We start from the raw sequence: 13984 nt of genomic DNA on the forward strand, positions 1-13984 counted from the left end.
ACATACATAATGCGTTGTGTATGTATGTAATTATATATTTATTAGCATTTTCACATTTATTCAAGTTTTTATGTCTGCATATTTTTGTTTGTTCTTTATTTCTGTGCACATATATACTAATTGTGTGGGTAGTGCAGAAATAAAAATAATTACTTTATAGTATCACTTACAATGTATTATAGTTTAGTATATAGAAATGTTTATTTTTGCTTACAATTATTGGGTGATGTATCAACTTATACACAACTTAAACCTTCAACGACCTTTCAGGATAGTATATTCTTTTTTAAATTCTATATATAATGTTCTATATTTTAATGTTTTAATATTGAATAGAGAGAGAGAATGTAAATAAATCCAAGCTTTGAATAATGTGAAAATAATCTCTAAACATAGGAGAATTCCTTGATGTTGAGTCAGACAGTTTTGTAAAAGGTGGATGTGTGAGTTTGTTGTGTCAGCAAAGATTTAGGCCTAAGCAGCATTGGAGAGATGGTGACAGACAAACCATGAAAGTAATTCTGAACACTTCTCTGAGTCTCTTTGAAGACCTTTCTCTGTGTGGCATTGTTTCTGGTGTTTCAGGAAGGCAGCACAAAATTCAAATTGATTTTTGTTAAATTAAAGTTGCTTTGATACAGTTTTATTACCACAAACATTAAACAAACACAACACTGAACAACTAAATTTAAGTTATATATTAATGATGTCTTGTTTTATATACAAGGTGAACTCTGGACACAAGACAACTAGGAGAACCCTGGTGGAGAATGGTAAGATGTTGATAACAATATTAAATCAATGCATTATCTCAGGAGGGCAGAGCTCCTGTTAGGAATGATGATTCACCTCCTCTGTGTTTTTTACTGCCACATCAATTTGTACTTCTGCCCAGAATGTAGAGATAACACCATGATTTAGCAGCAAGGACAAAGATGCAGGTGGTCTCACAGCCTGGTCGACAGTGACCACTTGTTTATTTTTTGACACAAACACAACCATCTGTTGCTCAACACATGGTATGCGTGCTACAGAGCTCAGCTCTTTTTTTCCAAGTTTCTCGGAAAACATTTAACTTATCACAACAATCTGCTACAACTACGTCACCCAGCTTCTGACTAGCTTGCTGGCAAGCCAGCTTTTGTTGTTATTCACAAAAAACTTTATGCATCAAAGGCTCAGGACAAAGCTTAAGACACTGTCTACCTTTATCTCCTCGTCACCTCTTCTTCACTTTCTGAAATATCCCAGAAGTAGCTCCTGCGGGATGCTGCTTAATTTGAGGGCTTTTTAATGATTGTTAATTAAGGTCACTTTCTGTGCAGGTATGACGTTTCAGGGTGGCTCTCAGGAGCAGAGACAGGAGGACAGGAATGGGACTTAATGCTGTTGTGTTTGCTGAGAGCCGCGTCAAAGTCTAGTTGCATGCCGTTGATAGTAATTTCCATGCAGCCGTGGTAATAGGCTGTCACAGGGGTGGCAGTCAGTGGGACGTCGTCTGTTCAACACAGAGTAGGAGACTAGGTAAGAATGGCAGTAATAAAAACCACATTTTGATCATATTGGAATTTTCTTGGTGGATCTATTCAGCTGATAAATGACAGTTACTAGCTGCTTTCTGTTTCCACTGACCTGGTATCCCACCAATGTAAGTACTGATGGGATTCTGCATGGTGGCATTGAGGCGCTCCAGTGCCTCCTGCAGGGCATCTGATGTCATGTAGCTGACAGTGGACGAGTTTGCTGTGATCTGGATATCTGTAGGTGTCACGGTCAGATGTACAGTCAGCCGGTCAGGATAACACAACATCAGCGAGTCCAGTGTTGCCACGGAGACGCCATCCAAGAACACTTGCAAGTTCTGGAGAGTGAAGACCAATAACAAGTTTAGTCATGAGTGTTAACACACAAAAATACATGTGTTTGATTCTAAAAAAAAACATATGAATGAACTCACAGCATCTTCCTCTTCCTTTGTCACCACGGCAACAGACAGGGGAACTAAGTTGTTGTAGACAAGAGCAAAGAGGACCCCTGTGCTGCTGGATGGACGTATGTTCATTTTTATATCGACATTCCAGCTCCCAGAGTCACCTAATTACACACACATACATAGTAGACATTGAGATTTTCCTGGTGCATTTTTACACTGATTTTAAAATTCTTTTATTTGTTTTTGAGTTGAGTTGAAAATACACACAGTTTGGACATTTTTACCTCAATTCAAGGGTACCGTGTAAACATCTGTATTATCAAAATCACATAATTAAGGCAGCCCTAACACTCCAAAGATCACGTTGCAGCAGTGCAATGCATTAATAGAATACCCAAGCCTTTAAGAATTGTTACTGGTAATGTGTCTTAATGTATGGCCACAAAAAACTGTTTGAGAGCAACCAGAGGTCTTTCCAAGACTTTGTATTGTGCTCCTCATCAAGTGAACCCACCACGTATGTCCACTTTGGACCTGTGCTTGTATTTATTCCAAACCTATCAAAGCCAAGCAAAGTTCAAATGTCAAATTCTATGTTGCCGCATGTGTTTTGTCAAGGTGGTCCCCATAACATTCGTTTTTGGTAACACTACTCACTAGTCTCATGTCTTTTAAATGAGGAAAATATGCTTGAAAGTACATTTATTCCTGCTGCACTTCACTGCACTGCAGTGGTTCAATGCCCTCAGAACAAAAAGCGAATGCAGATGCTGATTCCTTTAGCAGGTAATAAATTATAACTTAACTTACTCACTGTAGTTTATATTGAAGTGTGCCAGGCCTGCCCCAGTGAAGAACGAGCCCTGTTCCACATATACAAAGCAGTGTTTACTCTTCTTTTCCTGGATGACCTCCTTTACACCAGAAGCCCCCTGGTTCATCAGGTTCCATCCCCGAATGCATCCATCAAGTCGAGGGTTAATCTGACAGTTAGACAGAGAGCCACACTTGTTTTAAACACGGTCTGCCAAATGACTTGTTTGTGTGGGACATGTGCAGCTTACAGGTTTGATTACGTTGTCTGTGCGGTTAGGCAGACCGGCGATGTAGACTTTGGTCTCCAGTTTACCATTAACTGACGTAAAGAGACTCTCCGGGCTGTTGATGCTCATCACAGCTTCCTTACTGATCTTCACACTGATGCTGCTCTCCAGCTCGTCCACAGAGATCTGTATGATGCACATCAACAACACTTTCAACACCACAGCACATGTTATACCAATGCAATGCACTTTCCATTTATCGATCAGCACTTTAGTGACCTCTGTGCCAGGCATAGGAGAACAAGCTGGGATTACTGGACTACAGCACTTCCTTACCACATGCCACTGTCCATCATTGATGGCTTTTCCTCCACTGGTAACTTTAAATGTGTGTTGGTTTTTGAACTGGACTTCAATGCGACCTCCCCTGAGCCCCAACATAAACCACGAGTCCTGGGAGGACTCTGCATATAGCACAACTCCCTCTGGATCAAACGTACGGAGGTCAAACTCAGCTGCAAACCTATGAATACACAGACATATGAGTTTTACACAGCCATTTTTAGTCAAGACATGTCCTAACGCACTATTGTCAACTGCTGGTGCTTTTTAAAGTATTTTCTTGTGGATTATTATCCACAATCCCCATTTGCAGTCATACCTGATGTCTGAAATAATCATATTGACTATATAAGATTGCTGTTATAACCATGATGATATGTTCAGATGCTGTCAGAATATGCAAGTGTGTGCTAAACACATACTTTGTGTTCTCTGGTAGACGGAAGCGTAGATAAATGACAGGAAGTCCTGCGAACTGCTCCCCCAGGTAAAGCATCTCGGGGTGTTTAAAGTCATGCAGGTCAACGCAGACGGGAATCCTTTCACAGTATCGCTCATCCGCTGCAAGCCGAAAACCCTGACGCCCATCACAGTAGCAAGAATAGCTGCCCACTGTGTTTATACAAGTCCCATCGCACACACTCAGCTCACACTCATTCACATCTGAAACAACAAGAAAGAAGGAATTCACCAACAGTGAGGTGTTTGATTTTAACAGTCAACATTCCGACTTCACCTATCAGACTCTATGACTAAATACAGGAAGAAAAATTTGAAGTCTTACCATTGCAGGTCTTGGAAGTGAAGTTATATTTAAAACCCCGGGGACATGTGCACTCAAACATGCCTGGTGTGTTGACACATTTTGCTGGCTCTTCACAGATGCTGGGGTACAATAGGCATTCATTGATATCTGTAAAACAAGCAGTCAAAAGATGCATAAGAAAAGTCATTCCAAGAGAGTTATTTTCATATCTGGGGATTTGAACTGCAACCCTTTGGTCCCATTCCTACTTCTCTATATGACGTATATGCGCTATATGTCATGTGCTGTACAAATCTCCACCTGCGCTCATCAATAACTGAAGACAGCAAATTCATCAAACTGACCAAGTCCATGTTTGTAAAGACTTTGTACTCAACAAGCACTGAACACACTCAAAGATAAACAGAGACTGAACTGCTCACGTAAAACAAAATAAAGAACACAGAAACATGCTGCAATGAGACAAGAAGCCTTTAGGAACTGTAAGCAGGTTCTAATGAGGGGTTATGGGAATGCTGTGCTGTGCTTGCAGAAAAAAGGAAGAGCCATCACCTCAACGCTTCCATATTAAGTTACATAAGGAATCACCTCAGGTCAGCTTTAGAAATAACAAATGGCGTGGGCCTTGAGTGCAACAGCTGGGAGGAAGGAAGTGCGTAGGGTTCCACTTTCCATATGAATAAATAAAAAGGAAGTTATCACAGAGAATAATATCCTTGTTTGCTCAGCTGCTGTTCAAAACTCTGTCTGAGCTGTATCTATAGGCAGGGTCACACAGCTGTGACTTCATATATGGGACGTAAGCCACTCACATACATGCTCACATAAATATCAAATATCAAGTCTTACCCACGCAGTTGATGTTGTCATTGATGAAGTATCCATCTTCACACATGCAGTGGAAACTACCAGGAATGTTTTTACATTTTTGGTTACATCCTGCTGGAAATTCAGGATCTGAGCACTCATCAATGTCTGCCCAGACAAAAAAAATCACCAGATGTTACACATCAGGTACAAACTGCCATGGATCTATAATGTTTAGCATCCTATGGAGAACTCACCATCCTCGCAGCGCAGCCCCTTCCAGCCAGGCTTACATACACATGTGAAGGAGGCCTGGCCATCGATGCAGCGCTCTGAGCCCTCCTTGTAGCACGGATACGGCTTGCACTGATTACTGATTTCTGGGTTTAAACATGCACAGATGCAGGATGACATTTAAAGTTTTTTTTTGCATTATTCTGGGACAGAAAAGTATGTAGATACAGTGAAGTCTCTTACCATTTACACAGGTGCGCAGATCTGATGGGATGGCCAGATCTGAGTTCTGGTTGCTAATGCCAACACGGTATGAACCGAGACACACTGCAAAGGGAGGATTTATATGAGCACAAAGCATTGAAAATTATATTAAAAAAAACATGCAATTAACTAACCAAACTTACCAACATATTTTGGGTAGAAGTATTCCTGGAAAAACCACAACAAATGTTGATCCATTAGATTAACATAAATTTCCTTCATACCATGAATATCTCTCTTATTATGTTCTATTTAGTTATGCAGTACTAAGACCTAACAAACTGTATGTGGCAATAAATCTGATCATGATCTACATCAAGTGTAGACAAAGTGTGCCAACTCTACTCCAGTAAATCATTTGGCACTTACAGATGTAAACCAAATATCAAAATCTTTGTTTTGCTTTTTCACCCATGCTACCACCTGCTGTTAGGACACCTGTTTAAACCTTCTGTGTTTTGGGCTGCCTGCCTCCCCCGCCATCTTAACCACTTGTCTCACCGTCTCTGGCTGGTTTTCAAAGATCTCCCTGGCCTCCTCCTTGTTGCACAGCTCCTCGATGCACTCCCTCTCCAGGTTGCCTTTCTTGCTCTCCTCAAACAGAGAGTTGGCTCTCCTGTGCCTGCTCAGGAACTGGGAGGCTGTGCTCTGGCTCAGGACTGGAAGACAGAATGTCATCATTCAAATATAATTCCACCATCAAACCTGCCTGTTTGCTTTTAAGGTTGTTAGGAAAACCAGCTGTGTCCTGGGGAGCCCACTTGATCCTGTGGAGGAGGTGGGAGATCAGAGGATGCTGGCAAAGCTATATCCTCCCTGCTGGAGAACACCTCTCAGCCCATGCACAGCTCCTTTAGTAACAGCCTGTTACTAACAGGCGCTGTGTGAAGGAGTGCTCTTGCTGTTAGACTGTACAATCAGGCCTGCTCACAACAGACCACACAAACACATATACTCACTGTTAACAACTACACTACCTCCTGTGCAATAACTTGTCTCTTTTATGCAGTGCAATAACTCTTTCTGCTCTAATGTATATAGTATAATATAACTGTCATGCCTGATTGTAATGTGCAATAAAAATTCAGTAATGAAGTCACTTTATTCTGTTATTTTTGCTACTTTTCTTCTTACAATCTTTGTTTCTATCTTTCCTGGCTGCTGTAACACTGTGAATTTCTCCTTTGAGGGACTAATAAAGGATTAAAACCATCTCAAATGACTGTGCAGGTGACCATCCATCATGGCTGGTTAATACACTCAGGCACATGCAGCTACATTATAATAAAACATGACTGATCCCTGCAAGAATTTAACTCCTCTCCCTCCTCATGACAGATGGCTCATGGACCAACTGGACAAAGTAATTACTATGAATTGGCCTTAAAAAGAGGTCATTGCGAAACCGTTATTTCCCAGAAATGACCCCTAGTAGTTTTAACCAGGAGCTCATGTTGTCCAAGCATTGTTCCGCGGTGCAGAAAGGAGTCATAACCCCAGAAACCCATTTTTTTTTTCTGCTCACATATGTTAAAAAGTGATAAAAGTGCTGAAACTGTTGCCAGCTGGTCACATCCAGGCTGGAAGCCGTTCCGTTCCGTTTCAAACTGGGCCACTGAGACTCCACAAGCTGCTCCGTGACTTACTCCAACAGTTCAACATGTAAACCGCAAACATACTTACATCGATAAGCATCGACGAGAGTCACAAGTAATACGAGACAAGCCAAGGGTTCCCCAAGAGCCCGCTTCTTTCTCCACATAGTCAAGCCGTTCTTCCTGCTAGGCCACGGTTTGGCTCTGAGTACGGACTGGCTGAGCGCAGAAAAAAACTTTATTCTTCCCGAAAGTGTTTTTCGTAGAGCGAGAGAGAGAGCGGGGGGAGCAGAGGGAGCTGCTGCCAGGGGAGCGAACACGGAGGGGTGTGTGCGGGGACGCAGCTAGGGAGCGCTGCGAACACACTCACCCACTCCGCCATTGTTTTGTTAACGTGCATGCTGATGGTTTGAATCTTCTGAACTCATGCAGAAAATAGGTTTACACAGCATAATAACCCACAGAAGGCCTGCAGAACACAGGCTTCTACACACACACACACACTCTAGCAGAGCCACTATTTTGTTGACCCCTTCCACAAAAACGATAAAAAAGTCAGGAAAGTTAGCCTTACCTAAACACGAAAGTAAAGTGTAAAAATTCCTGCTGTTGCCAGGCAACTGTCAAGAAAAAAATGGCCGCCACTTGTTGGCAATTATGTAGTTGTTTTATTTAAATATATAGTGCCTCTAAAAACACTATACTCTAATAGTGTATTATATTAATAAAAATACCTTTAGCCGTGACAGCTAGCTAATGTGACATAGCAGCGTTAGCTTTTATTTTTGATATTATTGCTGAAAATGATGGAAGCAATACAAAACAGTATATAAAATGTTATTTGTCATGTAAATATGATATAGTGTAAGATTTTAGATGGACCTGAAAACCACAGTACATCAGTTAAAACAAATAGTCAAACATAAATTGATGTTTTTACAGCTATATCAAAAGGTTATGTCAACAGACTATTGTAACATTAAAAGTGAAAAACAAAGTGATCTGAATAATGATGACACAGACACATGTGCATTAATATTGGTTTCATTTAGTTATTCAGGGAAAAAAACACATCACATTTTCACCATTCATTCAACTGTTTTATGTACACATATATCAGGCTTATTTTAATACTTTAAAATATTTGTACAAAATACACTGTTCTCCCTTTATAATATGTGTTTATCTGAGGAGGCATTTCACTGCAAAAAAAACAATGTCAGCAGATGTGCATTTTTAAATTTGTGATCATTTGACAGGCTTATCGAGGGCACATTAATATTATTGCATGCTGAAACACCATTATTGCATAAAGTCATTCCTTTGTGGGCTTGGGGATGGAGGAGTAGCTGTTACTGTAACTGCCATCACTGCACCAACTCAGCTGACACTTCTGGGAAAGGTTGTTTTGTTTTATTACTGAAAATGATAATAAATATGAGTGTATTCATAAACCTGAGGAGAGTTAGTAATTGGCAATGAGACAAACACTCACCAAAGTTCAAGGTTAAAGCGACGCTCATCTCTTAATCATCTCTTGTTACTTTACATAAAATGATTGGGAGAATATATTGGCAAATGTTTCTTGAATATAAGCAGTGGTTCTATACAAGAGGAAAGAGGGGATACACCACATCAGGTCAGAGCAGAGAAACAGTTTCTTTAGTATAAGTCCAGGCAGTGATTGTTTTAACAATTGACACTCTGCCTGTAACACTGGGTTAAATCAATTGGCAATACAACCCATCATGTCAGTCACTCGTGTTCATACTGACGCACACACATGCGCAATACCCACACACACCTCAGTCACTCAGTTCACATACACAGCAATATTTCTGTATGAGAAGACACAGATAGAAAAAAAGTCAAATAGCTTCCTTACAGTTTGTAGTTCAACATATTTGACAAAGAAAAAAGATGTCATTGGAATAATTGCTTGTCTGTTTTTAAAACAGTTTTAAGATATATAAAAACATATCTAAACAATAATCATTTTTTTGTTTGTTTTTCAAAGAGTGAAATTTTAGAAAAGTGATGACTGGCACTGTTTGGGATCCTGTGATCACGGGAACACCCATGAGGCTACATAAAACACCTATACTTTAAGTTTGGAAAAATACAAAATTCATCTGTGGTGGCCTGTGGTGGAGGGCTACCATCACTGAGACCGCAGCTGTACTCTTCACATGCACTGGTTTGGCCAGAGTGAGTGCTAAAAGTCAATGAGAGTGGTCGCTTTTTTGGAGAGCATGGAGCAAACACAACACAGCTGGTCACTGACAATAAATCCTGTACCTTCAATAGATTCTGATGTGCTGCCCGGGAAGATTCACAGCAGACAGCTTCTCAGAGGAATGCATACACATGGGTTTATAAACTACAGGGGGGGAGGAGGCAGCTTTCCTAATGTAAGAATATCACTAAACAAAGAAAACCACATGATTAGGCAGCCAACAGGGCAACACAATCAGTCACACACTACTCACTTCACAAGTATTACTTGAGACAAATCAGGTTAAAGTGTTAGCATATGGAGTAATTAGATGTGAAGCTAAAAAAAAACAAAAAAACATCCCGGTTAATGAGCTGTTTTGTGATAGCTGAAGGGGAAGCCTGGCTTGTTCTTCTTACACAAAGTGAAACTAGCTTATGCCTCTGAGTGTATGTAGATCTTAGCAAGGAGAACTTCTCTGGAACATACAACATGACTCGACTCCACCCACATATTCCTAAATATTCTTGCCCAAAAAGCACCTATAATTATTAAAATGACAATACATTCAGTAACTTTCTTTTTTTTTTTGAGAAACTTCTTTCTTTTGGCAACGCAATTCGGTGCTTGTTGTGGTATTGTTTAAATGCAATGACATGACAAGTATTAAATGAGAAATAAAAAACAAGCACGAATGGCCAAGACATAATCTTTGGCCTATTAAATATAAAAATCACAGTAACTAACAAACATAATTGAATTCATTTCTGATGATACCGACACAGATTGATTATGCTAAAACAGAATTTTTGGCTGAAATGAATGTGAGGTGGGCCTGATAAAGTGGTCACTGTGTGTATGTTGTACTGTTTCCGTTCATTTTCACAGGTTAATGTTCACAGAAGATGATCCCTGAGCCATTTTGCCTTACTTTAAAGCAAAGTTGCATCTTGACTTCCATGAACTCCTCCATGCTAAGCTACATACCTTCAAACAGCATGCAGAGAGTGTAAGCAGCTTGAAAATAATACAAACAAGACACCATACTGTGAACCAAGTCACACAGAGGCAGAATATCCAACCACAACAGGCTCCAAATGAAACACAAAGCTTCAATTAGCAGACTATTAATAAAAAGTGAAGTGATTTTTTTGCCAACATCAAGTTGCCCTCGGCTTTGCTTGGTCCCGACAATCACTTCTCATGTTTACTCTCCTTTCTCATCCTTCCCGAGGAGAACAGGGCCAAAGAAGAGAAAGAAAAAAGGATGCAGGAACAACCCCCTCACAAAACAAAGAAAACTGCAGTCTTTCCTTCCGTACAGAGTTTGGTCTGTTAGACGTGAAATAAAAGGGAACATGTCACAACAACCAAAATACAAATCAAATGAAAAGCTTTTTTTGAAAGGTGTGCTGCGAGGCTTGCTCATCCACAGATTTGGAGGTGATTAAAGTGCGTGTTGGTCACTGTCATAGCTGTCCAGTGAAAAACGTTTGTTCTCCCATCAACATCAACCATGTATATATGGTGTAATTATGTCTTCATTCATACGCCTCCTTTCCTTCACCACTATTTTTTTCTTGCTGATTTGAGGTCTGTTCCTCCAACTTTGGAGCACTCCAAAAAAAAAAAAAAACAAAAGTCCATCCACACAGCTCTTTTCGGTCTCGTTGATGCTAAAAGAGACTCTTCCAGATGTTTTTTTGCAGACAGACTCGGAGCTCTGTTAGGATGGACTTTTCTGCAGTAAAGACAAATATGCTGGTTCTGGGCATTGTGAAACAGTACTTTACAGGCCCATGGCTAGATAGAGTAGGTAGAGCTCTCAGACTGCTGCCGGATGTAGCACTGAAAACTCTTGTCTCCAATTGGATGCTCCCTGAGGAAACAAAGAGGAAAAGGATTAGCAGGAGTGGGAGTACAAAATCTCCTCAAAAGTCTGTCCAGCATACTTTGGCAATGTTAAATTAATATCACAGAGCTGAGGATCACTGCACCCTCTGCTGGCCTAAAAGAAGATCTTTATAAAAGACAATCAATGGATTTTCTCTAAAATAATCAAACAAATAAACAAACTACAAATGACGTACTGGCTGCCTATCTTCGTCTTCTTGAACTTGTCCCGTTTGTACTTGGTGTGCTGCTGCTCCAAGGTCTGCACAGCTGAAATGATCTGCTTCAGGGTTTTGTAGGTCTCCTGGGGGTCATCGATGACAAAACTCGAGTACTCCTCCTGTTCCGGTCCATCATACACAGATTTACTGCCACAGGCCTCTGCAATGCAAACATTAAGTGAGATGGAGCAATGTGCAAATGGAGACAGACATGTGGAATGTGGAGGTCTGAGTCTGACCTTGCATCTTAATCAGTTTGGTCATGTATGTGCTGAACAGGGAATAAATCCTCTCAGTCTCTCTGTCTCCATCTACGTCCAGCTGGATGTTTGCTGGGAGACCGCTGAAAATAGATTAATACAAGAAATTTAGAGAGAGGAAACAAAGGAAAAGGAATTTGATGCTGTATAGAGTTTGACAAGTTTATGTACCCGGTGCAGGGTGTGCACCCTGGGGCTGTGTCTGCTGAGAGCTTGCAGCAGAGCCAGTGGCCGTTGAGGTAGGCTGAAGGATGGTAGGTGCTCAGGCGTTTGCGGTTGCATTGGCTGACTTTGGTCAGGATGTCAATCCAATCACGAGCCTCAACACAGTTGTTGGCCTGGATGTAGAGGGCCCGCTCTGGCTGTATAACCTGGAACATCTGGAAGAGAGGGACAGCAAGTGAGGGGAAAATCGAAATACAAATGATCATAGTTTTAGAAGTGTGTGTGTGTGTGTGTGTGTGTGTGTGTGTATAATCCTTACATTTTTCATCTTGAAAGACTCCTCCTCCAGCCTCTCTACAGCAAGAATGTTCTCTATGGGAATGCTGCACAGAGCTCCCTCACCTGGTTGGAACAGGAAGTTCATTATAAACAATGAAAATGGCTAAGAACCAGTGTAATGATAACAAACTGAGCTAATACATACATACCGTATATATGGTATGTATGTATTAGCTCATTTACTTATCAGGACATGGAGCATTTAGTCCGATGATGGAGAGCAGGTTATACTGAGCAGCGGACTAAATGCTTCATGTCCTGATAAGTAAATGAGAGGTGAATCTTACCTTTTGTTCTGTGATAGGTAAACTCGTGGTTGGTGAGCCGAAACCATCTCTTCTTAAAGTTCTTCAATCCAAACCGGTTTCTCCCCTGTGCTCTCTTGATCATGAATCTGAGGACAAACGGCAAAGAGAAATATGGTTTTAAAGATGTTCTATGGAAATGCTGTTTATCTATATTTTAATTCACTGACATATTATTCCTTTATGTATATTCTTATTCATATAAGAATATGAATTATAAATTTTACATTTAAATATGTAAATCTTTAAACAATCACTATCATTTTATTTTGGTTAATGGACAGTTTATCATTCCGTTTACATGCTGGCATAAGAATTAGCTGCAGATGTGCATACATGGAAAAAGCCAGCTGATAAAACATACCAGCATTTTTGCACATTTCACCCCACAGTCTATAAATGTGATATAAATCTAAATCACTGATTCAATATTGATTCATTTCCAGTCTTCCGGACAGCCACTGGTTTCTGTTTATTTCAGGTCATTATGAGAATCAACTTGCAGAGACCTCACAAAGCTGATCAATCACACCGAATGATCTGTGTTAATTTGCTTAACAGCACAAGAAATAAAAACCTGAAGAAGCTGATGGATTCACAGATTAACAATCAACAACTATTGTGTTATTGTGAGGATTCATTGTGAATTGAAAAGTAAAACCTTATGGAAATTAGCATGCCTCCTCCTGTAACTCAGATGATTAATTGACAAATTGTCAGCAGTTATACTGCCAAAAGAAAACAATCATTAGACTTGGCTCTTTGCTTAACTTGTGGGTTTGACTGTCCGATGAATGCAGCGCTTGCATCTTGTTTACAGATGAATACATAGATTCATAAGTCTAATATAATGGATTTGATACCCTCAAGAATGTTTCCAATCTCTGTAAGCTAATTGAAATAAACAGAAACAGTTGGCATGCTTTGTGAAATGTCCTTTAACAGTGCTGTGGGAGTGAACGCTACTGGTTTCTAAAACATGTAAAACCACCAGCACAGTCCTTTCAGAGACAGTAAACAGCAGCATGTAGCCAGTTTTACTCCTTCCATGCTGCTCCTGGAGCTGCATGGGGAAACTCTGCTGTGTATGATAGCAATGTGGTCATGGTCTGGAAAAAGGTAGTTTAAAGAGTCAGGATGTGGGCAGATACGAGATCCCAGAAATGTTTGTACAGTAACCAACCCCTGCTGTCACTGTCACACCAAGCATGTCTGGCATGGCAAAAAAAGGAGAACAGCATTTGGCACTAGTGACACCTCCTAGGTAAGCATGTTTAAAGGTTAACACTTTACTTTATACCATTACTGCATTAGTCCACTGTCACAGTGTCCGACAGTGTCACTTGGTTTACTCATATACCAGCTAGATATAAAGTAAAGTGCAGCAGCATCTACGGCAGCACATGATGTTGGCGGGAGAGAAAATGGCCGGCTTGGTTTTGAAGGGTGGGGGGTGCGAGGGTCACAGTGCACACAGAAGAACGGAGTGGGGGGGGAGGTCACAAGGGCGAAGCCTTTATATAGAGAAGCTCTTACCTGCCCTTCGTGCCTTTTGACCCCTTCCCATCAACCCTCTTTATAGTGACTTTTACACTCCTACGC

At 40.6% G+C, this 13984-nt stretch overlaps 2 protein-coding genes across 3 annotated transcripts in view; both read right to left on the reverse strand.

Annotated features, from left to right (window-relative positions):
• Nucleotides 1–610: 610 nt before the first annotated feature.
• Nucleotides 611–7296, reverse strand: pros1 (protein S). The gene is made up of 14 exons (XM_028402639.1): nucleotides 7073–7296; nucleotides 5891–6048; nucleotides 5533–5557; nucleotides 5369–5452; nucleotides 5149–5271; nucleotides 4934–5059; nucleotides 4103–4231; nucleotides 3741–3981; nucleotides 3313–3499; nucleotides 2998–3162; nucleotides 2748–2916; nucleotides 1958–2094; nucleotides 1633–1861; nucleotides 611–1498 (listed from the first exon to the last, which is right to left on the reverse strand). Exons 1-14 carry the CDS (start codon nucleotides 7149–7151, stop codon nucleotides 1311–1313), a joined length of 2040 nt encoding a protein of 679 aa, XP_028258440.1. The 5' UTR covers nucleotides 7152–7296; the 3' UTR covers nucleotides 611–1310.
• Nucleotides 7297–8016: 720 nt separating this feature from the next.
• rasa3 (RAS p21 protein activator 3) overlaps nucleotides 8017–13984 on the reverse strand; it is a 29176-nt gene continuing 23208 nt past the window's right edge. For both annotated transcript variants that reach the window (XM_028401845.1, XM_028401844.1), the window contains exons 19-24: nucleotides 12365–12471; nucleotides 12058–12140; nucleotides 11745–11953; nucleotides 11553–11656; nucleotides 11290–11473; nucleotides 8017–11078 (exon numbers count right to left, since the gene is read on the reverse strand). In XM_028401845.1, the coding sequence (XP_028257646.1) occupies nucleotides 11003–11078; nucleotides 11290–11473; nucleotides 11553–11656; nucleotides 11745–11953; nucleotides 12058–12140; nucleotides 12365–12471 (763 nt within the window). In that variant the 3' untranslated portion in view covers nucleotides 8017–11002. The remainder of the gene's footprint in view (nucleotides 11079–11289; nucleotides 11474–11552; nucleotides 11657–11744; nucleotides 11954–12057; nucleotides 12141–12364; nucleotides 12472–13984) is intronic.

Source organism: Parambassis ranga, chromosome 3 (genome assembly GCF_900634625.1).
Source record: "Parambassis ranga chromosome 3, fParRan2.1, whole genome shotgun sequence".
In the NCBI taxonomy this organism is placed as follows: domain Eukaryota; kingdom Metazoa; phylum Chordata; class Actinopteri; family Ambassidae; genus Parambassis; species Parambassis ranga.